The sequence below is a fragment of the Thermochaetoides thermophila genome (genome assembly GCF_000221225.1).
Source record: "Thermochaetoides thermophila DSM 1495 unplaced genomic scaffold scf7180000011816, whole genome shotgun sequence".
In the NCBI taxonomy this organism is placed as follows: domain Eukaryota; kingdom Fungi; phylum Ascomycota; class Sordariomycetes; order Sordariales; family Chaetomiaceae; genus Thermochaetoides; species Thermochaetoides thermophila.
The window spans coordinates 6,477,879-6,500,987 of NW_006383032.1; the positions used below are offsets into that span (position 1 = coordinate 6,477,879).

At 52.9% G+C, this 23,109-nt stretch overlaps 1 protein-coding gene across 1 annotated transcript; it reads left to right on the forward strand.

Annotated features, from left to right (window-relative positions):
• Positions 1-15,754: 15,754 nt before the first annotated feature.
• Positions 15,755-17,539, forward strand: CTHT_0038660 (putative meiosis-specific protein; the record flags this gene model as incomplete). The annotated part of the gene is made up of 1 exon (XM_006694222.1): positions 15,755-17,539. The coding sequence occupies one exon, from the start codon at positions 15,755-15,757 to the stop codon at positions 17,537-17,539; it is 1,785 nt and encodes a 594-aa protein (XP_006694285.1).
• Positions 17,540-23,109: the final 5,570 nt, after the last annotated feature.

Consider the following 23,109-nt stretch of genomic DNA (forward strand, 5'->3'; position numbering starts at 1 on the left):
CTGATACTAGATGTCGTGACAGGGGGGTGTATGTGCCCGCCATGGTGAGCCATCAACCGGTGCTGTGCACGCGACACAGGCCAGACCGGTCTGAATCAGAGGATATGCCTTGTTGACTTGCTGCCAGGTTCTTGAAGAAAGATGCATGGTCATGAGGAAGAGGGCCTACCTAGAGTCACGAGTTAGATTCTCCCGCAGTGAAAATTTAATTATTCTACTCTTGCTCCGTGCCGATTCTGCACTGTTACTTCTGCTGAGGCCATTCTCGCGCTGATATCCTCGCCCCTGACCGACAGGACTAACCTTAACGACATTACATCGCCTTTTCCTAGTAACGAGTACGCTCTAATGTGGTTTTACCTAGCCATTCAATGATGGTTTTCACGTCAGTCAGACCTCATCAAACGCCATCATCGCTGTGGGACCTCATTGCTGAAAACAAAAGACCGTAAACAAAATGAAACCGGCACATCTTGTCTGACCTCTGCCACGAGGAAGAACAGCAGAAAGGGTATCTGAAAATTTTGTTTTAGAAACCACAGACATTGAAGCAGCCTTGGAAAAAGAAAGAAAGTCTGAGTAAAGTGAGGCGTCTGCAGTGACAGGATACATCACGTCTGTCAGGTATCCCAACCGGCACCAGCAGACGGGTGCAATCATCAACGAAGACGATACTCCCCCAGATTTCTTGGATTAAGACAGGGTACCAGTAATTTGCATCCAGTATCAAAATGCACTCCTTGTCAAGCTCTCACGCCCCTAGTGACAGTTCCACGAACGCGGCCGGTTAGTCAGTTGGTCACAAGCCTGCTGCTGGGCACCAACGCCTGGAAGCAACCCGAGTAGCGCAGTCGCCTTTCGGCTGCCTTGTCCTTGTTTATGTTGGCCAGCTTTGGTTATTTTGGCTTGGCTGGACTGGAAATCAGTCGGCCGAAAGACGACGCGATACTCACCGGTCGCGTCGTGGGAAAACACGCTCTTAGAGGAGAACTTTGATATGACTCTAAGGATGATAATGACGCATCGAGATCGAATTACCTGCCGCCTGACAGTATTCCATCCCAGTTGCTCTTGTCGGACCCGCGTACTTGATGAACTTCAGCTGTTCGTATGCCACGTGTGCAGAACAAGGACGGAGATAAGAACCAATGTTTGGCCGGGACCAGTGATGATGCAGAAGACCGCTGGCGCGTGCTAGCAGCATTAAGAAACAATTTTACGCCTTTTCCAGCTGCGAACATGCAAAAGCCTGTACTTTCATCACATCAACAGTAGGAAAGGCTCTTTTGACCCGGTCAGACACAGCATTTCGTCGTACGAAAGCCCCATCATTCCCATTGAGGTGTTGTGACCACTGCCTTTTCTTAAAAACTGCCAGTTTGATTTGATTTTTGCCAAAACAAAACCCTCCCGTCTGCAGTGCTCCTCGAGCTTATCCGCGAACACATGATGCCCTAGAACCGGAAGGTGTTAGGGGACAGATCCGGTAACTCAAGTTGAACAAGCGTCCCAGTTTGAATGAGATGGTGGATAGGGAGATCCAAGAAAAGGCTTGCCTTTTGCGCCAGCAGCGGAGGCTTCATCTTGCCTCAGGGACGACCAGTTTCGTCGAGCTTGCGTCAGCTACTCGCGCACTTCTGGTAGCTCGGCCAGGTTCTGGTTTGACAGTCCGACAGGCGGCGCGCAAATCCGTTCGTGTGTCGCCATGCTTGTGCCCGTTGTGTGCATGTGCCGGTCGGTCTGTGGCAGGCAGGCTCCCAAGAGCTTGGGTTTGTGTCTTCTTTCTCTCTGATACTCCCGAGAAGCAAGTCAGGGGCTGCTCATCATCAGACGGTGACCGTTTGGTGGAAGAAAAGCGGTGCTGCCCGTCTCAATCGCCGGTGCGACCGCGAGCTGTCAGACTTGCTGCCAAGCAGAGCGTGGGGCTTGTGCCTGCTTACACGTTTCCGATGGTCCTGATCATAAGGAAATTAAAACACAAAGACAGGTCGCTCTGGGCGCGAAGATAGCCTTGGTTGAACCATGATTTGATATCTGGGACCACTCGGACTGGTGATGTTGACTTGCTGGTGAGGTTGTCGATGCTTTTCGAGACATGTTGCATTGTGGCAAAAAAAAAAAAAAAAAAAAAAAAAAAAGAAACTAAAAGCAACCGCACACTGCAGCTCTCTGCAGTCTCCGCGCTCTCCCCTCTGTGGCTGCCCGGTGTAACATCCTTTCCCCCTCAGCTCATGATTGGCCCTTTGCCTTGAGCTTCTCGGATTATTTACCGAGGTAGAAAGAAGCAGCAACAAAAGGTAGGTTTAAATTGAGCTCTCAGAACATTGTGCTGTGGGAAGGTCTATGAGCCTGTCGAGAATGGATAGGGTAAATGCATTGGTTTGATGACTGTCAGGGGCATAGTATTTCCATAGTATTGTGTTCAGTCTGGGTCCGAACACGAGCAGTAATGTCCACGAAAAGCCCGAGGCTATTTTCAAAGGCAAACAATCAGGTTTCTACTGCATCTAAATGAAGCTTATGCTGTTTAAGCAGCAGCATATGCTTGGTCAGCAGGTCAGAGTTCCAAAGAGGGCAGGAAAGGTGCCTTTCTGGAAGCCGGGCTCTCCCCGACACGTGGGAGAAAGACCCGTTAAGAAATGAAAATTGTGACTATCCTTGGAATCCCGATAATATATTTTTGAAACCAATGGCGCCGCCTTGTCCGGAGGCTCTCGAGCTAGCTTCGGATCGTGTCAGCATCTTCTCAGCATCCAGCTGAGCGCTTGAGCAGCCACATTGGGCCTTACAATGACCTCTTGCAGCACGCTTAATGATGCCAAATTCGGGTTTTACTTGATCCAGGCTTAGTGGAGAGGCAGAGCTGGTGAGGGAGCTAGCCCCCGATCGGCAGCCCAGAGAACCCTTCGGCTGTTTCTGCCGAGACTGCTGAGTTTGGGCTCAAAACACTCAGACGTGGGCGGCTATCGGGGCTTCTGGCAAGCTCGTCTTTGTCGTCTTTGCATTCCACACCCCGGGGGATGCGATTGAAAGTGCGGGTACGCGATGGTGGGTTGAGCGGTATCTACTGGGTCAGAGAGGTACCTATTCGTACCCTCCTGTCTCAGGGCCCTGGCTTCGTCTGCTGTGACCTGCCTGAGCTCGCGACGCCCAGACCAAGCATGAGCCGGGCTTCCGTGGTCCTGCTGGCAGACAGTTCCCTTCATCTCCTCGATCGGGGAGGTCGAATGGACCACACCACGCAGCGAAGAAGCTGCAGAAACGGACCCGACGACACGACAGCCAGGGTATCCCGTTTTTGCAAAGACCACGTCGTCACTGTCGTCGACAAGCGCGGATGATCAGAATCTAACAGAGACAGCAGCAGCTCGACGTCGTCGGGCAGCAAATGGCTCAATGGGATGGTCCCCGAGGGGAGGAGAGCTGACAGCCCATCAGACGCCGAGACTGCAAAGCCACGACGCGCGCCCAGGCCGGCTCCAGCTCAGGAGCAGAGTGAAATCTCTGTCCTCTCGCCAGTCGCGAGGCTTTTTAGGCGAGAGCTCGGAGGGGTTCTGCATAGTTTGAGCTATCCGAGGGCCTCTCTTCTGCCCAACAAGGTTCACGAGCAGAACCATATCTTCTCAGGGGTCTATCGCTTAGGGGTAACGGGCTGTTACGAGTAGATAAGTCGGTTCGTTACCTGCGACTAAGGGGGAGGTCTATAGAGGTCTGTACGAATCGACGGATGGGCCTTTTTCGTTCCATGGACAGGTTACCGCGGGAAACGAAGATCTTGATCGAGTCATCGGCGGCGTGCTTAAGAAACAGTATCTGGCGGAGAGGCATACCGGTAATCAAGCCAATATGCAGGTAGGTTTGGCCCGCCCGTAAGAGTGGCAGTCTCTATCACGGCACCCTCGGGGTGGTAACATGTCCACCAATAGTGTCGTCTAAGGCTGCCACAAAACCGCTTGTCTACTACGGGTGACGTGGAACCGGTGAGACTGCTCGCGATATGAACGCGTTCTTTACAACACCTCTTTAGTAGCAGGCAGGTCTAGGTCTCCCGGCTGATCGAGTTCGCCCTGGCTTTCTTTCTTTCTTTTTTTTTTTTTTTTTTTTTTTTGCCTTGGGGAAATTCAACCTGAGGGCTCAGCGATACGGTAAGAGAACGCCCTTCCTTCCTGATGGCGGAAATTCAGAATTTTGTTGTACTTAGGCCGTGAAGCTGGTCTCGTGATGGTATCGCGAGACGGTGATGGGACCAGGTACCCGGAAGACTTGGTGGCACGGCGGGTATGGGGAACGATACATTATCCCACCGTCCCCCAGAACCTATGTATCGCGGCTCCTCAGCCGTTGTATTGAATGGGTTAAGGTTTGATGTGGATGTTACCGGCCCGGCAAACTGCGAGTGTCTGTTGCTTATTGTCTTCGTCCAATGTCCATTCCTCAAAAAAACGATGATGGTGGGATAATTCTTGCTGTTGTTGGGAAGATGCATTTGTGCATTTTTCGAATTGGGCTTAGCTTCCTGCCGTTGGTTTTCCCGTTCCTTGCCGCGGTCTGGCATCCGAACCCATCATCAGCGCAATTGTGCCTTTCCAGGCAGCCATCCCGCGTGGGAAGCAGCTCTTTACCAGCGCTTTCCCGCAGTTGCATTTTATTTGCTGGGTCATGACTGATGAATCCCGGAAAAGGAAGTCTCTCCTGGCTTGCCTCTGGCACGTCGCCGGCTCGGGTGCACTGTTGATGCAGTCGCGACGTCCGGCTGCTCTGATTTCTGGGCCTGCTGGGTGGGGAATTCGACGATGGCGAGTGGGGGCCCGTTGCGCGTGCATCCGCAGACCATCCCTTTCTCATCAAAGTTGATCGCCCTTGGCCCGTGCCAAACTGCGAGAATCCTTGTTGCCCGCGTCCCGGTCTGCCCAGTGGACCCTGCTAAATTGGTGGAGCCAGTGGACACTTGGTGGGGTACCCGCTGCAGCTCCTTTCCTCAGCTGCTTGGCAACATGGGGATGGGAAACTCTTGGCATTTCGTTTTCTCCGCCCCACTCTATGGTTGCTGGCAGGTCCAGACCTGACCAATCTCAGTTTCCGGCGGCTCGGCTGCAGGCCACAGGAACTTCATTTCAGCACGCAAACAGCATGCAGCGCAAAAGACCATCGATTTACCATGGTAATGGTTAACTGCGGATGGAATGCTGGATTTTACACAATGAATTCCCCCAGACTTGCACGGCTCATTATGTTCGTCAAAGCGCCTCTCGCCCGATATCGCCTACCTGAGCGTCACGTTTCCTGAGCTATTGCTCTTTGCAGATCGTCTCTCTCCGAGGCCTAAGAATCTTCTAACCCTCGCCTGCCTGTTTACCAGCATCCAAACTCCTCGCTTTCGGCTCTCCCTTTGGCTCGTTCACGGGACCTTCGTGGCTTGAGAGCATCGCCGAAAGACGTATGGTGGCGTTCCTGCAGCGCGCAGCCGTCGAGAACATCTGCCTGATCTGACAAAGAAAGGGAAGGGAACTCGAATATCAAAAGAAACGGTTGTTGCTGCTGGTCATGCAAGGCATACCAGAACGACTTGACTGGCCTTCGCAGACAGGGTGAAACAATGTTGCCTCAGTGGAATGAGAGCCTCATGGTTCGTTTGCCCAGGCCCCAAGGTTGCTCAAAGAACGCCCCTTTCTTTACTTCAATTCAGCGGAAAAAAAAATCACATCTTTTGATGGGCTATGGATTGATGTGCCACATGGCACAAGATCTGGAAAATCAGCAAGATGTCGCCATGTATGGGGTTAATACGCAGAAGCCCATGTTCTGAGTTTTGAGGGCGCCCGCTGTGTCGCCATCATGGTGTCGATTTGGACCCAGACCTGTTGCGTCAACGGCCCGCCCACCAAATGGTTCTTGCATTGATCCTAGCTGGAAGACACAGACACAACATCGCGGTATGTGATACTGCCTGTCGCAGATACGCATTGCTGGGTCGCCCATCATGGATTGCGGATCGCGGATCATAGGCCACAGGTCGCAGGGCCCTAGATCAGTATCGTGATACGCTCGGGTTCTGGCAAGCCTGACGAGCTGCAGACATGATCTATCCCTCCAGCAGCAATTGCTAGCTGCTCATCGCCCGTGCGTACGCTCTCTTGCTCTGGTTACGAGAAAGCCACCAGCAGCAACGGCCCGATCCGACTTTGTCCAGCTGGCGAACAGGGCTGCCCCTGGCTTTGTCCGCATCCGACAGACAAGCCATCGGACCCGACCGCCAGCACAAGCAACTCTGAGTCTGTCCAGCTGACGAACTCTTCTGCCTGCTGGATATGTTCCGGAGGAGTCACTCGTGAGAACAGCCTATGAAGGCGAAAGAGACTATCCCTTTCCGGTCCCCATATGGTTCTTCATCTTCTCTTCACCCCTCCTTCTACGGCTTCATCCCGATCTAAAGCAAAACCCGGTGTCCAGCGTAGCAAGCATCACATCGCCGGTATCTTCCGTGCCGGAGGGGGCTCACCGTCTCAACCAATCAGTGCAAAAAGCTCCCACGAAGTTGCTAATCCCAACGGCCGAAAGAGCGACTGATCTGAAACAATGGGGCTTGTTACCTTCCTTCCGCTCCGGGGAGGCTTCCAGCGCGTGTAAGATAGCATTGGATTGGCGGATGGACTGAAGCAGCGATTAGCAGCAGACCGGAAACCTGCACAAACGACGTTTCTCTCAATCATCCATTCATCTAACTCGGCGCGCCGCCCCGGTGCTATCAATTTAATATCCGCCATGCGTTTAGGGCAACACGAGCCTGTTCCGAGCTATTCTCCTTCGAGAAGCACCTACCCCTCCTGTGTATTTTCGGCTGGTTAGAAACAAGACTTGGTCTTTATGAACAGATCCAGGATAAAGAGCATGGATGAGAAGGCGGAGGAGCATCGGATGTGGTTAAGGTAGTTATTGGCTGGGCCACGTCTAGGTGTTGTCACGCCTAACCTTCCAGGAATCTTTTGTCCCCTCGGAACCCAAATCAGCATCCCACGGTGTTTACGAACAGGCTCTTGGCCGTCTAGCCCCTTTGTTGAAGGGACAACTACACGGCCTTTTGACGAGCTTTTCCCAAACCGGTATATGGTAACTAACCCAAAATTTGCAGAAAATAGAGGACATGGAATCCGTTATGATACGCCAGATCGCATCGAACAACGGCTAGACCACCATCTTCTCACATGTGTACGGGTGATGAATCCGAGCCCCCTGAAGTGGGACAAGCGCGGATGGCTTTGTCTCTGGTTTCTCTGCATGGCTGTGTCGGCCGTTGCCGAGTGGGTTGGGTCTATAGGGCCGAAAAGCTGGATGAAGGCAGCGAGGCACCTTCAGCTTTTCATCATGACCTGCTCCTGTGATCGCCGTAGCTGGTGTTGGAGTGGAAATGGACATGTCCGTTTCAGAAGGCAAAGAACTTGGTAGGTTGGACGCTGGCAAGCCATTGGCTCGGCATTTCTCTCTAATCGAGCACATCTTCTATTGACCGACGGACGCGGTGGAGGGGAGCATGACCAGACCACCCATCAAGCTAGCAACGAACTGGTGGAATACTACACGCCCCCCAGAGCACCAAGTTTCAAGACGGCGAGAGTAGAGGGGAAGTATTCTGGCAAGCATCGTCTGGCGGAAACTGGACCATCTTTCACAAAGGAAACAAATGCTTGTCATTTGTCTGCAACTACCCGATGCTGGTTCTGTGGGGAGATCCCATCTAAATTCAACACAGAAATTGAGGCAGAAACGTTTGATTCCCTCTGGAGGGTGCTCTTGAAGCTTGAAGGTAGGTAAGTTGCAGGCTGATGCATGGAACACCCAGGATCTAGAACCTAGCAGTGCGCCAACGAGATTGTATGCTTTGCTCTGATGTCCCGCCCTCAAGGTCAATAAGTCTCGGAGGCAATTTCCAGCAGTCCTTCTCAGGTCTGACTAGTTCAAGGCCACTAAGAGGGAGGTCAATTTGGGCAGAGAAGGCTATGCAAGTAGCATTTTGTCCAGCCCCACTGCTGACAGCGCAGGGAACGATGAGAAGACTTGTGCTATCCGGGGCAGAGAAACCACGCAGTCACCGACGTAGAGCTGATGGAGCTGGTGGCGATCATGTCTAGGCCGAGTTGCTTGGCCGAAGGCACTGACCACCGACGACCACAGCAAAATCTACGGAGCTGCAACTCAGAGCGGCTCCTTGCTTTGCCTTGTTCAGTGCGGTCCTTTGCCCAACGCTGAGCTGGCCAGAGAAAGGGGGTGTGAGGGGGGTGGTTAGAAGTCGTCTCGTCCACAAATTTTACATGGGCCAACCTATGTGACCTCTTATTTTTTTTTTCGAGCTCAAGCTCTCTGCCCAAAGCTCCGGAAACAGTGAGAGCGAAATAAAAGAGAGAAAAGCAAGGAGGGACGTACGTTGCTTGCGGATGGCGAAGTTGCAATCTAGGCCCCTCCTATCTCTTCTAGGCTTGCCCCAAACTGTCTTCCCGGAACTCTATTGTTGTATCATCTGGACTGCTCCGTCTTTGGATCTCTTAACTATTTAAGAGACTCAAGGCTCCAGCTCCTCTCCACACCGTTTTGCTGTTCTTCTTGTCTTCCCTTTTGCTTTTACTCTCGCTGTTGTCTTAAACCAGCCTGCGCTACCACCTTGCCGGCTAGTCATTATCGAGAGCCCCTTCAGGAGACGTGGGATTCCTGTCCTGGCAGCGCCATTACGCCTGCCTTGTCCCTTCGCTGAACTTGCAAGTCTTACTATCACCCTAGCCCCTCTCTTTATATTGCGTTTATCTCCGCCACCAGGCCAGGGTCTCAAGACGGACACGCTTTCTAGCACACTTTGTTGTGTGTTACCTCTCTCAGCATTGTGGTCGGCCATCCCCGTTGAGCAAGCACGGCACCACCACCCCTGATCTGCTGTCCCCTTCTGTGCGAGTCCTTTCTCAAGCCACTAGGACACCGCACCGGACTTTCAACATCTTTGCTATCGGTGTTTGTATCAACAATACAGCAAGCCCGAACACTCTCCGGGGTCTACTCCTAGACAAGGGAAGAGTCGAGTCAATTAACTTTAGGAGACGGAGTTGTTTTTGTTGTCATTGTCGTTGGTGGTGGCATTCGTTGCCACAACAGTCAACAGCAGCACTCCCCTCAGCACAGCACCTGATAGGGGACGTTCAGAAACTACACAACACTACTTCCAAGCCCACTGATACCACGCGACTCAACAACCAATCGAGACTCACTCTCGAGTCATTACTGGGCCAAAGCTTGCAGTGAGCCTCTGGCGGCTTGCATCTCTCTGCAGCCGTAGAGCGTGAAAGAAACCGTCATTAAGGTAAGCAGACTTTCGTCTGTTCCATCTCAGCCTTTCTCTACTTTTTCCCCCTGCCAGCCAGGCATATCTATCAACGGAAGCATATACCATACCGCCATACCATTCAGGATGCCAACTTTTCCACCATCCATGGTCGCAAAGCCCTTCATCTTCCGACACAAGCGGCCCTCACTACGGCAGTCCATCTTTCCAGCCAGTCAGTCGCCGTCGCTCCTCCTAGAATCCAATGATACGGAATCCGGCTTTCTGCGGCTTGGGCAGCGCCAGTCCATTGAGCAAATCAGATCGAAGCCCCTCAGGTCGTCATTGATGTTCCGAAACCCGACCTGGGCTCGACCTGCCTATCCTATCCTTATCCTGTCTCTTCCCTGCGGTCGTCTTGCATGGATGAGCCTGCCTCTGACGCAGCGACGCTTGCTTACCGTAATGACACCCGTTCATTGGCCCTATCCTTGAGGGGCCCTCTGCCCGCATTCCCCAGGTCGAGAAGAAAGCTGGGAAATTTTCGATATGCGGGTCCGGAAAGTCTGCGACCGACCAGACATACTGCTCAAGTGGACGACACGAATATGATGCGCCGTAACAACTGCAAAACCAGCAGCAACACACTTCCGCAAGACCGGGCATTCCAGGGTTAGGTTGGGATACCCGGGGGTTTATACAATTTCGTCAGGCCAGGACGAGGCAGGATTAGAACAGGGGGCAGGGCGTGAATTGTCACCGCCTAACGGTTTGGTGTTTTCTTTCTATCGTGCCCATGTCAAAGACCGCGTGCTTCATGTTTGCACGACTTTCCCCGGCCGCCGATCCTCATCAGCACGTCCTTGTCGGCATGCCTAGCGGTCGGGATCTGGGATACCTAGTGTGCGTATATCGGGGCATGCACACATCAGGGCAGTGCTCACACATACCACACGGGCAGCAACACACAAGGATCTGACTACCTGGATGGCTCGATCTGCCGGAACCGTTTTACCCCCGTTTCCCGCGGTTGCCACAAACGCGATCTCCCGTCACTCAAGCGATCTCGTCTCCCCTTCAATGAAATCTGGCCTATCCCCCAACGGTTTGGACACATCAATCCAAAGGCCCTCCTTCCTGACGAACAGGCATCTGGGATGCCCGACTGGGATTTATCTGTCTGCTCGGTTCCTATCCGACGGGAGGATGGGGAGGACGGACAACAGATTGGTTGTAAACGCGCGCATCGAGTCCTTGGCAGCCGAGCAATCCGTGTTGTTTTATTCACTTCGGGGTCTCTCAAGAGCAGCCGTCAGCCAATCGTGCCTCTGAGACAGCAGTAGGCTGGCAACGCACATGTCCTGCAAGGTCCCTCGTTCATCCGGCCGTTCTTTTAAGCAGCAATGAAGTGCCCAAGTACAAGCAGCAGAGACAGAGGCCGGGCGACACGCACTACGGAAGATTTATTTCTTGCACTAGAGGGGGGTGTCTATAAACACGACTTTTGTTTCTTCAACCCCCCCTCCAATCTCCCCTCCCTGGTCCCTCGGCTTGGTTGGCTGGTTTGATCCGTATGGATGATGGAATGGATGGATGCTTGCTTGTTTGCTATGCTTGGTCTGAATGAATAGAAGCACAGAACCCAAAGTGAAGATAAAATCATATGCTAACAGGTCAAACTGTCTTTTAGGTTAGGCGCGGCACCCGTTCGCCGACTTTCTGATCGATTGGCGGCACATACCTCGCTCCCCAATCGGAGCAGAGGATCTTCGTATGAATCAACAACTCCCTAAGGTATTTCATTTTTTTTTCGCTCTTCTACAATATATTAGTCCCTGTTGTGTATGGTGTGTGTCTCTTCTGCTGCGAGCAATTGAAAAATCCGCGACCAAAACCGAGGCCACGCTTTCACCTTCCTCTTGGCTTCACGAATAACGGCAATATAACCGCAATAAAGTTGTGTAATTACCGGAGCGCCCTCAGACAAGGAACAGTGCTGCAGTGTTGCAGAGAGAGAAACACAGGGTGAAAGAGACGACAAGACAGAATTCAAGGTCAGTAACGACAGCCTGCTAAGTTTGATTTTTGTTTCCCTTGTCATTACGTGTTTGGCTTTCTGTTTCGTTTTCTGCACACAAAAGCTTTCAATGATCTTCGGCGACCGGGATGGCGAGGCTGAAGTCGGCTTCGCGGCCAATGGCCAGCAAATCGCAACCGGTTTGCCTTTACTCGAACAAGCTACGCGACGGTTTTTTTTTCGTTGCTTGCAGTGTGTTTTCGTCAGCCCTAGTCCTTTCCGTCTTTCTGTTGGCTGCTCTCCGCCCTATCCGTATCGAGGACAAAGAGAAAAAAACCGACCAGGGGTCCTGCCCGGCATGCTGCATGGCGCAGTTGCTGGGCCATGATCTGACGGGCCACCGAGCCAGGGGCTTCGATCCCCGCTTCCTCCCCATAAGCTCATTCGCCTGGGTACAGGCCATAGGGCCCATCAGCGGGCGCTTGGAGGATTCGCTAGATGGATTCTCGAACGTCGATCCATTGTGCGCATTTTCTGTTGATCTTCCTTATACACGTCACCCCTCGCTCTCGTCCCCATGATGCTACATCCTCCAATCTGGCAGCAGTCCTTTATGGGGGATCAACGGCACTGTCAATCCAACAGACGAACAATATGACATGATTACATGACATGACCATGACACGCGAGGAAGGGGAGCAGCAACGGGGGCTGGCGTGGGTAGCGGGCGTGTGCTTTGTGGGATACATCGTACCGTTTATGAAGAAAACGGGGACCGGTGGGCGTTTGACTGGCCCATTAACAGCACACTGGGCATGCAGCTAAAAAGGCTGAGCTGCTGAGGGAACATGTCCCGTGGTCGCATCCCGGTCTGCGAGTCGCAGGCCTTGGCTAGGTACTTGGCCCTTGGGCTGCAGTGCCTAGTCCAGTCCTGCCAGCTGCCTTCTCTTTCCCTGTCACTCACTTCGCCGGTGCTAGTGGTCCATCTGGATGCTGCGCTGGGCACTGCACTTGTTGCCAACCGCTCAGTCGCTGTCAGCAGGCTGCCCGGGTCCCTGTTCGTCGGCCGAGCCCCTCTGGGCATGCGAGTTTCTTCCATTTTTCACGCTTCCAGTCTTGCTCGTCCTCGTCTGCTGGCCTGGTCTTGGGCTTGGGCTTGCAGCGGGCTTGGTCGTGGTCGTGGTCTTGTCATGGATCCGTTGTCATTTCTGCTTCCATTTAGGTTCTTCTACTTCTACGGTCCCACGCCTCACGGCTGGGATCGTCAAGCACGAATCACGCAGCTTCAGGCAAGCCAAGTACCCCTGTCGGTGAGCCGGTACCCCCTTGTACTGCATGTACTCCCTTCTTCTGTTGTGCGAAGTACCGTTCGTACATTCCTCTTCTTTGGTCTATCGAGAAGAAGCACAGCCAGCGAGGATTGCATATTCTGCGGATTGCGGCTTACATACATTACACTACTCGCGGACATGCATGGATGAGGATTTCCCTTCTCCCCTCGGCACTGCCGCTTACCGTGATCTGTTGTTACTTACACTGCCTTGCCTGGTTTCCCATCTGCTATCGAGAGAAAACCTCAGCGAACTCACTTTTCTTGCTCCTTACTTTCTTGTTGCTTGCCGATCTGAGCTTTCTCAGTCACACGCGGCATTGAGCAAACATTTTTCCTGTTTTTTTTCCTCAACTGCGCTTCTTATCCTCGGCTCGTCGTTTTCACTCATACAAACCTTTTTCCCGTTTCGTGCTGCTGAACGTGCGGCCTGTTCTAATTATTGTGGCCCCCACCTTTTGCTGCTTGTTTCCTTGCACTCCTCGATTTTCCCTCCTCGCTCGCCCAAATCTCCTCCAGCTCTCGACTTTGCATCCCAGACTGCTCGCCAGTCTGCATGCGCCGGCCATGGGCGGCAGCTAATGCGTCACAGGTCCCAGCGTTGTCCTCGGCTTGCTGAGTCTGCCATCAACTTGGAGCTGCAGAAGAATCCTTCGTGACAGTGTAGACGTGTAAACTACATCCGATCCGTGGGCCGGCACGGCACTCGTCAGCCACGCAGCATCTCAGCAACGCAGCAGCAGCGGGATATGTTCCCAGCTCGGTCTTGGGCTTCCTTGTCTGGTTGACACGGACAGAGAGACAAAAACAGCAACACAGATACACAGATCGCCCCAGATCACAGATCTCCATCTCGGGACGCAGCACCGGGCACCCTCGGTTCTCTCTTGACTCGATCCGACATCTGTCGTGCAGTATCCGCACGGCTCTAACTTCGCTCTAGCCTACTCCAGACAGCAGAAGAGATAGACAGATAGGGACCAGGGACCGGAAAACACAAAATGGGAGCTTTGCTCTAACAGGTGCGTCATCAATAGGACTTTGTCGAGCCCTCGCCGCCCTCTGCCCCCGGGCTGGAGTACCTCGAAATACCGGCTCCAACTGACATGTGGTGCGTCAACGGCCCCTTTCCTAATTGGTCTATTGGTCTCTTTTTTGTCTGCCCTCGGTCACCCATCTGCACATTGCGTCCCCGTTTTTCCCATCCCCCGGTTTCCCATGGCCCATGCCCATTCAGCATTCCCCATCCCATTTCCTTATCCCTCGCCCACACCCAAAACATACACCCCCATCCTCCATCTTAGATACACCCTGGAAGCGCTGGCAGCATTGGCAGCCTGGCAACCCGGGAGCCAGCCAGAGAAACTGCCCAGTGACAGGGCTGGCTGCTTGGATGACTAGCTGACTGGCGGTCTTTTCGAACGCCATGGGTCACTCATCCGTGTTTCGATACTTTTACCAGGCTTCCGTCCCCCCTTATCATCCTGCACTTGGTGCACCATTCCTCTCTTCTCACGCTGCTTCCCACGTCCTTCCCCTAGTTTTCCATCGTCTTGGGGTGCACAGCCATTGTACTCTCCGATCTGGAGGGGCGATCGGAACACCATGTGTGCTTGTCATTCACAACCTTTTTGCCAACCACCACGCTAAGCGGCCTTGGCTGGTTTTGTGTTTCCCCTCCTGTCAATCCGGATTTCGGATTGTTTTTTTTTCTGAGATTTCGACCGCTGCCGGGGGCGCATGCTGAGATCGCACTCACTCCCCATTGCTGGATCGCTGAAATCAAGTCTGGTGGTGCGTCTGTGCAGCTTATTCCCCCCCCCCTGTCCTTCTCCACTCAACTCTTTCTCGCGTCGTCCTGCTCACTCTCTCTGCCGATCGCCAGCGGCGCGTGAGACATGCAGTTCTCGCTTCGGTAGTAGCATGTGCTACGTCCGGATCAGTCGGTCGTGGTCTATGAGTTCCAGGGTCATTGGGCCATTGGGTTCCTGATCCATAAGCCATGATCCGTGATCTATCGAGATAGCGAGACCTGCTGGTTTCCTCCGCGCGCTGTTGCCGCACGCACAATACGCCACGCCTTTCTTTCTCATTCCTCAAAGTGTTTCTTCAGCGCTGGCCAGTTGGTTAGCACCGGGAAGAGGCAAAAGCCTGCTTCTAGGAGCTAAGAGGTTAATACGGGTGCTGCTTGCTGCTTGCTGCTGCGACACCCCCCTCACACCCTCCTCTGCTCTCTGCAAAACACACCTGTGTGCTGGTATGACGCCGTACGCCGGTCGTACAACCAGCTCCTGGTGTTACACAAGGCCGGTCGGCATAGGTGCACAGCGTTGAGCGAGCGCCAGACGAGAGAGGCCCGCAGCCTAACGGACGCCTGCCTACCTAACGCTGCCTACACTGCGGATTACTACCCCCCCCCCCTGCCCCCTTGGCCCTCCCCCTTCTTGATCCCTCCCCGTCCCCCGTCCCTCGTCCTCCTCTTCCCCCCCCTCCCGCCACACCAGTATCTTCACAGTCTGTAGTCTACAGTCTGCACTCTGGCCGGCTGCTAGCTAACAGTTGCTGCTGCCATTACCCACTCTATTATCTGCTACTGTCTGCTACCTGTTACCTATCACGACGTACTTTATTCCTTGTCCCCCTACATACCCCCTGCTCTGTCCTAGCCAAGCTACCTACTACACACAGCACACAGCACACAGCTGCCGCCGGCGCCGCGTGGCCGTCCGTTAGCTAACCTGGAAGCTCCCGTACAGCTTTACGCAGGGCTCATCCAGTACCTTGTCGACCTTATCCGTAGACTCAACGGCCCAGCCATCCCCGTTCTTGAACTTGCTTCCTCCAGCCCATCCTCAGCCGCCCGTGACGCCGTACACCCCCGAGGGTAGTCAGTTTTATACGTCCGCGCCGCCCATCTTTCCCAGTCTTGACGTCAGGCCTCGACTAGGCTCCAAGTAGGTCGAACCTGGTAGCTTATTCATCTTATATTTAGCTCCTCTTGCTGTCACAGTTTCCCCCCTCTTCCCACTTGACACTGTTTCTTGCTTTGTTCAACCTGATATCCATTCACACCTCATCCCATCGTCAAACATGACCTCGCCATCCTATGGCGTACCCGTACTTCGCAAGCGTCCCGAGTACTTACAGCTATAGTAGTAGCACATCCGGCCAGGGCATGGCACATGCCCATAGGACGGCCCTGCCGCATCCCGCACCTCACCTGAGCGCCCGAGACCTCTACTCGACCGCCACGCCTGCCTTTAGGAGACCAGATCACCTGCCACGATCGCCGTCGTTCGGAGCTATCCGACGCCACAACGCTCTCTCGCCCATGAGCACGCAGTACGGTTCGCTCAAGATGGAGTCGGGCTACCACCATCATGGGTCCAAGACCCAGCCTAGTATACCCCCTCTGATTTCAATGACCAACTGTGGTCAGCTCGTGTACAGCGACGGCACGCCAATTAAGCCCGAGATCAGCGGCATCATCGACAAAGGCTTCTTCATTGCTGACAACGAATGGACGTGCTACCGGCGCAACTACTTCTCATGCGTCTGTTCGTTCACCCTCCAACCACTTCTACCCCAAACGCCAATACAATTCCAACCCAACAACTCCAACCAGAGCTACACAGTGCATGGCTTTGCTATGTGTATCTCGGCCGTCGTCTCTGACAACGAGTCTCACACCATCGAACTGGTCCAGCACACCCCCAAGCGCGACAAGGGTCCCATCGCGAAGCCCGATAAGATCCGGCTGAGTCCCAAGCCTCCCCAGCCCCATCACCCGCTCTCTGGTATCTATGACTCTGGCAGCCTTGCCTCCTCCCGCTATGATCCCCAGACGACTTCTGCCCCCGGATCGACCGCCCTGTATGGCCAGTCCCAGCAGACCTCTGCGCCGACCGAGCATACCTTCGAGCGGATCCAGTTCAAGCAGGCTACCGCCAACAACGGCAAACGCCGCGCAGCCCAGCAGTATTACCACCTCATCGTCGAGTTGTGGGCTGATATCGGCATCCAGCAGGGCTCAGACCCCTGGATCAAGGTCGCCTACCGCAAGTCGGCGAAGATGATTGTTCGTGGCCGAAGCCCAGGCCACTACCAGTCCGAGAGGAGAGGAAGCAACTCATCTGGTCATGGGGCCGGTGGTGCTGGGGGTGCAGGCGCCCTCGGCGGGGCTGCCCCAGGCGGCTACGGCGCTCTGCTGGGCCCGGGGGATTACACCAGCTCAGGGCTCGCCCCCTACGGTGGTTCAGCATACGACCCCCGTTCTGGTGCATACACCCGACACCATCACGACCTGACCATGACAGGCACAGACCCAATGATGTCCGCCGAAGACGTCAAGTCCATCACCGAGGCAAAGGGCTACCAATACTACGCCAGCACAATCTACGAAAACCCCGCCGCTGAAGGCCATGCTGATACCAGGCATCACACACACAGCCACCACCAACCGCCCCAAGGCCAGGTTGAGCTCTTCTCTCATTCGCGAAACGACACCGATTCGATTGGCAGCACCTCTGGCGCTGCCTTCGATCCAACAAAGATTAAGCCCGACCCTACCCCGTCATCCTCAACAGCCGATACCACCTCAACCCTCCCGGCCAGCTCCGCCTCGGGACCAAGTAGCTCCCTACCCAGTCTGTTCAGCAGCTACAACTCGTCGAACGGGACCAGCAGCAGCTACTATTCCGCTTCGCCGGCGGGACAGAGGTGTGGAAGGTTTGAGAGTAAGCCGACTAGTGTGGGGCAGTATCCGGGTCATCATTATGGGACGGGAAGTGTGGGGGTGCATCATCATCATAGTGGACATCATGGGGCTCATCATGGGGGACATCATCTGCCGGTTATTGCTGCGCCGGGTGGGGGGATGAGTTTGACGTAACTGGGATGAGGTATCGTAGTGTTAGGGATTGTTGTGCGGGTTGATGATGAAAGAGTGTAGGCTTGGGTAGATTGTGATGGGGAGAGAGTGTGGAGTGGTCGTTGTTGAGTTGAGTTGAGTCTTCGAGATTTCCCGTTTCTCTCTTGCTTTCGATTGCTTGTGTTTCTTCTTTACTTATACTGTTATCTCATCCGCTTTTTGATCTTGGATTGGCTTGGTTAGGTTCGGCTTGGTTGTCTTTGTCGCTTCTATATTTGTCTGCTGGGCTGGGACATGAGCACCAAGGAAATGACCAAAGGCGCGTGGGAGAATGGGACTCAGGCAGCACACTACTACCATCTACTATTTACCTACCTACACCACATGACAAACACACACATTGCTTGACCACTTGACAGCACTCGTATGGAAAGGGAAATGGATTGGATCGGATTGGATTGGATGGAATAGGGAACTGGCGTATGGACAAAAGAGAGGGATATGCAAAAATGGAACCTTTGTGTTTTCTATTCTCGATGGATTTCTGTGGTCTTCTCTCATCTCTTTATTTGAGACTTTTATCTACCTATCCATCTCGATTACCACTATTATTCTCTTCATCACCGTCGTTTTTGGTACTGAGCATGCTAGCTCTGCCCTGGCCTTGCATCCATAGAAAGCCTGCCGCTTTCTCTGCTGCCTTAACTCCACGATATACTCCGAGAAGAAGCATCTAAAGCATGGCCCATTGACAAAATTTGAGGGTAACAAACATGCCTGGACACTCAAAAGACGGACTACCCACATCTACATCTTCCACATCCATGGAGCAACGGCGTAACATCTTTTACGCTATATTACGCCGAAGGAAGGAATGAACGAACGAAACTAGTTGAGACAATACCAGCCATGATCGGATATGGACTAAGAGGGAGGGTAGGACCACACACCCCCAAAATTTTGGACTTCCTGGAAGGATATAACTATGGACAGAAAAGGGTGTTGGGAGTTCTAGGACTTTCCTTGGCTTTCTCTTGGTTGGTTTGAGAGGGTCGCATGAAGAAAAGCACGGTAGGAGGGAGGGCGAGATCTGGTCTGTTGGGTATGTTGGTTGGGCTGCACGATTGAGGAAGGGATCTGGCCTCGTTACCACTGGCTCTCGGAAGGGTTTCCTTTCTTTCATGGTTTTTTGACGTTCTCATCAGCTAACTCCTACCATAAATGCCAACAACCTTATCTCTCTCCTTTTTTCCTTTCCTCATCCGGCGTCATACTGCTCCTACCCTTTTGCCCTTCTTGTTCTTTGACATTCCTGAAACGGATTTGGGTGGGACATTATCTCAAAAAAAATAAAATAAAACTAAAACGTTATTCTCTCTTGAACTGACCACATGGGATCGGATTGGATGGATGGACGGATCGGTATGGTCATGGATTGATGGATGGGCAACAGGTTGGGCCACTGTTATCTACGCTATTATGCAATGTTACGAACATCTTTCCCTAAGTATTACACTACTTCATAAGGCATCTGCAGGAATACCCTGTGCATTTAGGCTTGGCTATGTTTCCCGGTTTATTCTGGCTTCATGTGTCATTATCTTCCTTGTCTTCTTTTAACATTTTCTCGTCGTTTCATATTCATTTACCAACGTTGGTTTACCACACAGTACTTTTTCCTCAACACTCCCCTTTATCTCCCTCCTCTCGGACAAGCCTATGTTACCGGGCTAACAAACTAACGAATCCATAGGTGAATGTATGAGAGTGGAACATCTTTTGGACAATTCCGGGTAGATAGATAATTGTTTTTATTGAGATTCAAGGATGGAATCATGGCAGGCCTTACTCATAAGTTTTACGATGTTTTGTTCTTTCGTCGATGTGTGTTGCAATGAATCACGTAGACTTCTGGTTATGTATTTGTCTCGCAAAAACAAACATTATCATGGCCATTTTCCAGACTTCTCCTGTGATATTCCTTCTGTTGGCAGGTCTCACACTGCCATTGGACACTACAACGAACGAAACCTCCATCAGATGTTGTGCCCCCTTGACTTGTCCAAAGTGGGTGAGACACAAAAAAAGGACCAGCCGTTGTACGACACAAGCCTTCGGGAAGGGCACCCGAACCACCCTTTTCCCTTCCCCAACCTCTTCCTTTGTCGTACATATTGGGCCTGACGTACCCATCGACATTATCAAGGCATGGTCATGTTGCTGTCAACTGCCGGGAATCCCGACACTCCCAGTGCTGGCTGTTCACCGACTACCCATTTAGGCTGTCCAGATCCTTTGGTTTCTGGCTGGGTTGTATGGTTGACAAACATGACATGCAAAGACCTAAATCATTCCGAACATTTTGTTCATTATGTGGTATGTTATGCATGGTTTTGCTGTGTCGTCTGCGTACCAAACATCGGCTGTGAACGGTAGGACGGGTGGAGGTGGGATCCTGCTAGAAGAATGTTACACAACTACCCATTACGACAACAATCATACAACAGTAAGTAGAGGCAACAATTACAACAAAAGGCAACTGACCAGTTCTCCGGACATACTGGTCTATCAGCAGAGAGCTAAACGCCTATATGCCGGTAGACTACCTCTTTCTTCATTATCCAAGTCAGCCAGCCAGCCTAAGCAAGTAGACAGTTACCTCCTACACCACTGTAGCCTCGCCAGGTCGGGTCGGAGAATTTTCTAGCATCCTTTGTTGTGGTCGGTAGGTTGGTTATCTACGGCGATAAGCTGCTTACCAGCACTCTGGCAGCAGGAGAGAATGCCTGAGAGCGGACCGGATAGGCAAGTATATGGATGGATGATGGGTGGTTGGAGGCATCCTTCTCGCACCGCGTCACACCGCACCTTGCGACAAACACCAGGTAGACTACCTCTCCTCTCGCACACTCGGCGCTCCAAGGAGACTGTAAGGGCTAGGTAGCACAAGATAGACGCGCTTCACAAGGAGCTTGGCTAACCCGGTAATGGCCTCGTCCCGTTAAGGGGCCGACTTCCGGTTATGCGGCTTTCCATCTCGAATATATATCAACTGAAGCACAGTCCAGTGCTGATGCCTAATGCTCAGGAAAAGGTAAAACTGGTGCAATTCCCGAGCCTTCTCCCTTCCAAATCTGCATATCCAACTCAGCAGAGAGCCTACCTTAAGGCTTGTTACTGCACAGTAACTCTCCCTGTTTCTTGCTTGTTCTGCAACTGCCCAGCACAGCACAACAATACTACAGCCGACAATCGTGTCAGCAACTGACGTCTCATTCGGCCTAGGCATGCTCATCTACCGGAACGGAACCGCTTGCCTGTTTCTCACTCCCCACTTTTAATCAGTCCTTGGCCATTGTCCCCATTGTTGGCAGTGGCATCGTGAGGTAGCAGTGCCCCAGTCCCAGGGCCGGCCTCCGTTCCGCGGCTGCGCTACTGCACGGGGCCGGCGTAACACCGCCCACCCACTTGCCGCCAAGCCGAGCCCTGCCATGACATGGCACAGCAGCCATGAGCCGTCTATGGGATCTGGGCACGGTAGATGAGGATGAGTAAGAGTGTAGCTTGATGGCCGGTGAGGAAAGTTAATGTTTGGTTCTGCTGACAATGCTTACCCAGAGGGTCAACGGCAAAGTGTCCATCTTTGGCAATGCATCAGCTCGATGCCATCCGAGGCCCTCTCAAGAAATCGTCAGCAGCTTGGAGCCCCAGTGGAATTGTTAACGAGCTGCAACTTAGTGCATAGCAGCTCCACGGACGGCGGTACCAACAGCAAGGCAAAGTACCACACGTACCCATGAGGGTACAACTCTGTACCTGGTGCTAACCCTAACCAAACCAGTACTTGCTCCCATGGGCCAGGGCCCAGGTGCAAATTATCACCAAATAAATCTCAAATGAACCCCCTCAAGATAAATAGCCAGCTCTTGCACATGAGAAGACAAGCAAGAATGCCGGCTACCAACGGAGAAGCAGCTGCTGTCCGGCTTCCCCCCCCCCCCAACAAAACAGTTCAACGTCCTGAAACTTCCCTTACAAAAAACTTGTTAAGTCTCCTGGATCGGACCGAGTGTCACTTCACCACACAGTGTCCGCGTCGACTCGGCGGTTGATCCACTCAGGTCCACGCACACACAGAAGAGAAAGAATCCAGAAAAGTAACTAGTAGAAAAGGCCATCTAGCGTCCCGCTGCGATGCGCTTGTCACACCGCCTATCCGTCGTCGCCTACCGACCGAAAGGTTCCGAGCTGCGCTGTGCCATCGATGACTTGCATAACGCAGTCTGCCTTGCCACTCTGCCAGCCAGGTTTGTGCCGAGAGACGGTTGATCAACACCATGTTTTTTGGAGTTGCCATTTTCGAAGGGACTGAAACGAAATTGCATTTCCAATTCCGTTCCCCAGAAATGATATTTCTCTCTTCATCAAACAACGAGGGATGAGACGTCGCGCATAGGAAGATGGCACATGCGACGGTGGAGTAGGCAGCATATGTTTCTAACATCTAGAACTCCATCCTGGTGGATGCCGAGCGGCGTAGTTTGGAGCTTTGCGGAAGGCTGGCTCAAAATATTGCCCGATTGCGGCACAAACAAGGCGTCTCGGAAACCTTGTTTACTATTCTTGCATTCGCAATCATCATTTGAAAAGTTTAACGGTCAACAATCTGGCGCATATCCTCTGGGCAGTACAGTCTGAGGGCAGCGTCGACGCGAGGCGCGTGAGCTCCTGGTCATATCTAGCGCTGCGGTGCTGACAGATCTGATCTGGTCGGATTTCCAGCTTTATGGAGTGGAGGGAAACACAGCATCTCCCGGCATCTCGTGGGCCCATCCATCGATCGAAAGTTATTGTTGCTCAGCATCCCCAAGATGCGATCCTCGAATTGACATCATAGGACTACGCGCCGAGTCCGACCAACCATACAGCCCGCTCCGATGTCTCGTGGCTGGACTGCCGTGCCGAAACCCTGCTCCGTTTTGCCAACTACTACCCAAGCCGGGCAACATCATCCATTTCGTAGAGCCTTAAGAGCACGTTAGGGATACGGCACTAGCAGTGCCGTTCCGTTGAGTATGACGGGTCGTTCAAATAAGCTTTTCGGAAGTCAAGTCCGTCACCGACGCTAGCGTTAGCGGCTCGACGATCAACATCACCAAGCAGGCCTCCCTTGCCTTTGGTGGGCCCCACTTAACAACATCCTCTCTTCGGGCCAAGGGGCCTTCACCCAAGGTCTAAAACGCTGCCGAGCTCTTTGTTTGTTAAGGATCACATTGTGACGCCGATTTCGATCTGAATACTCTGTATGATCGTCATAATTTAGCAGGATGCGTTTATCCCATCCGGCTTGGCAGAGATACGCCACGATTGGCCGGTCAGCGACGACCCAACATTTTGATCCGCAGTTGTCTATTCTGCGGGGGCCAAAATGGGACACATTTTGCGAGTTTTGACTTGTTAGTCCAGGGCAGATAATTGAGATGCTGTTACGGACGAGAAAATCCTCACATATCTTGTGCCGGCTATGGCCTGTAGGATCCTTCCCGCCACCAGCCCCTTGTACCACACACATCTGCGGGCTCCCGATACAG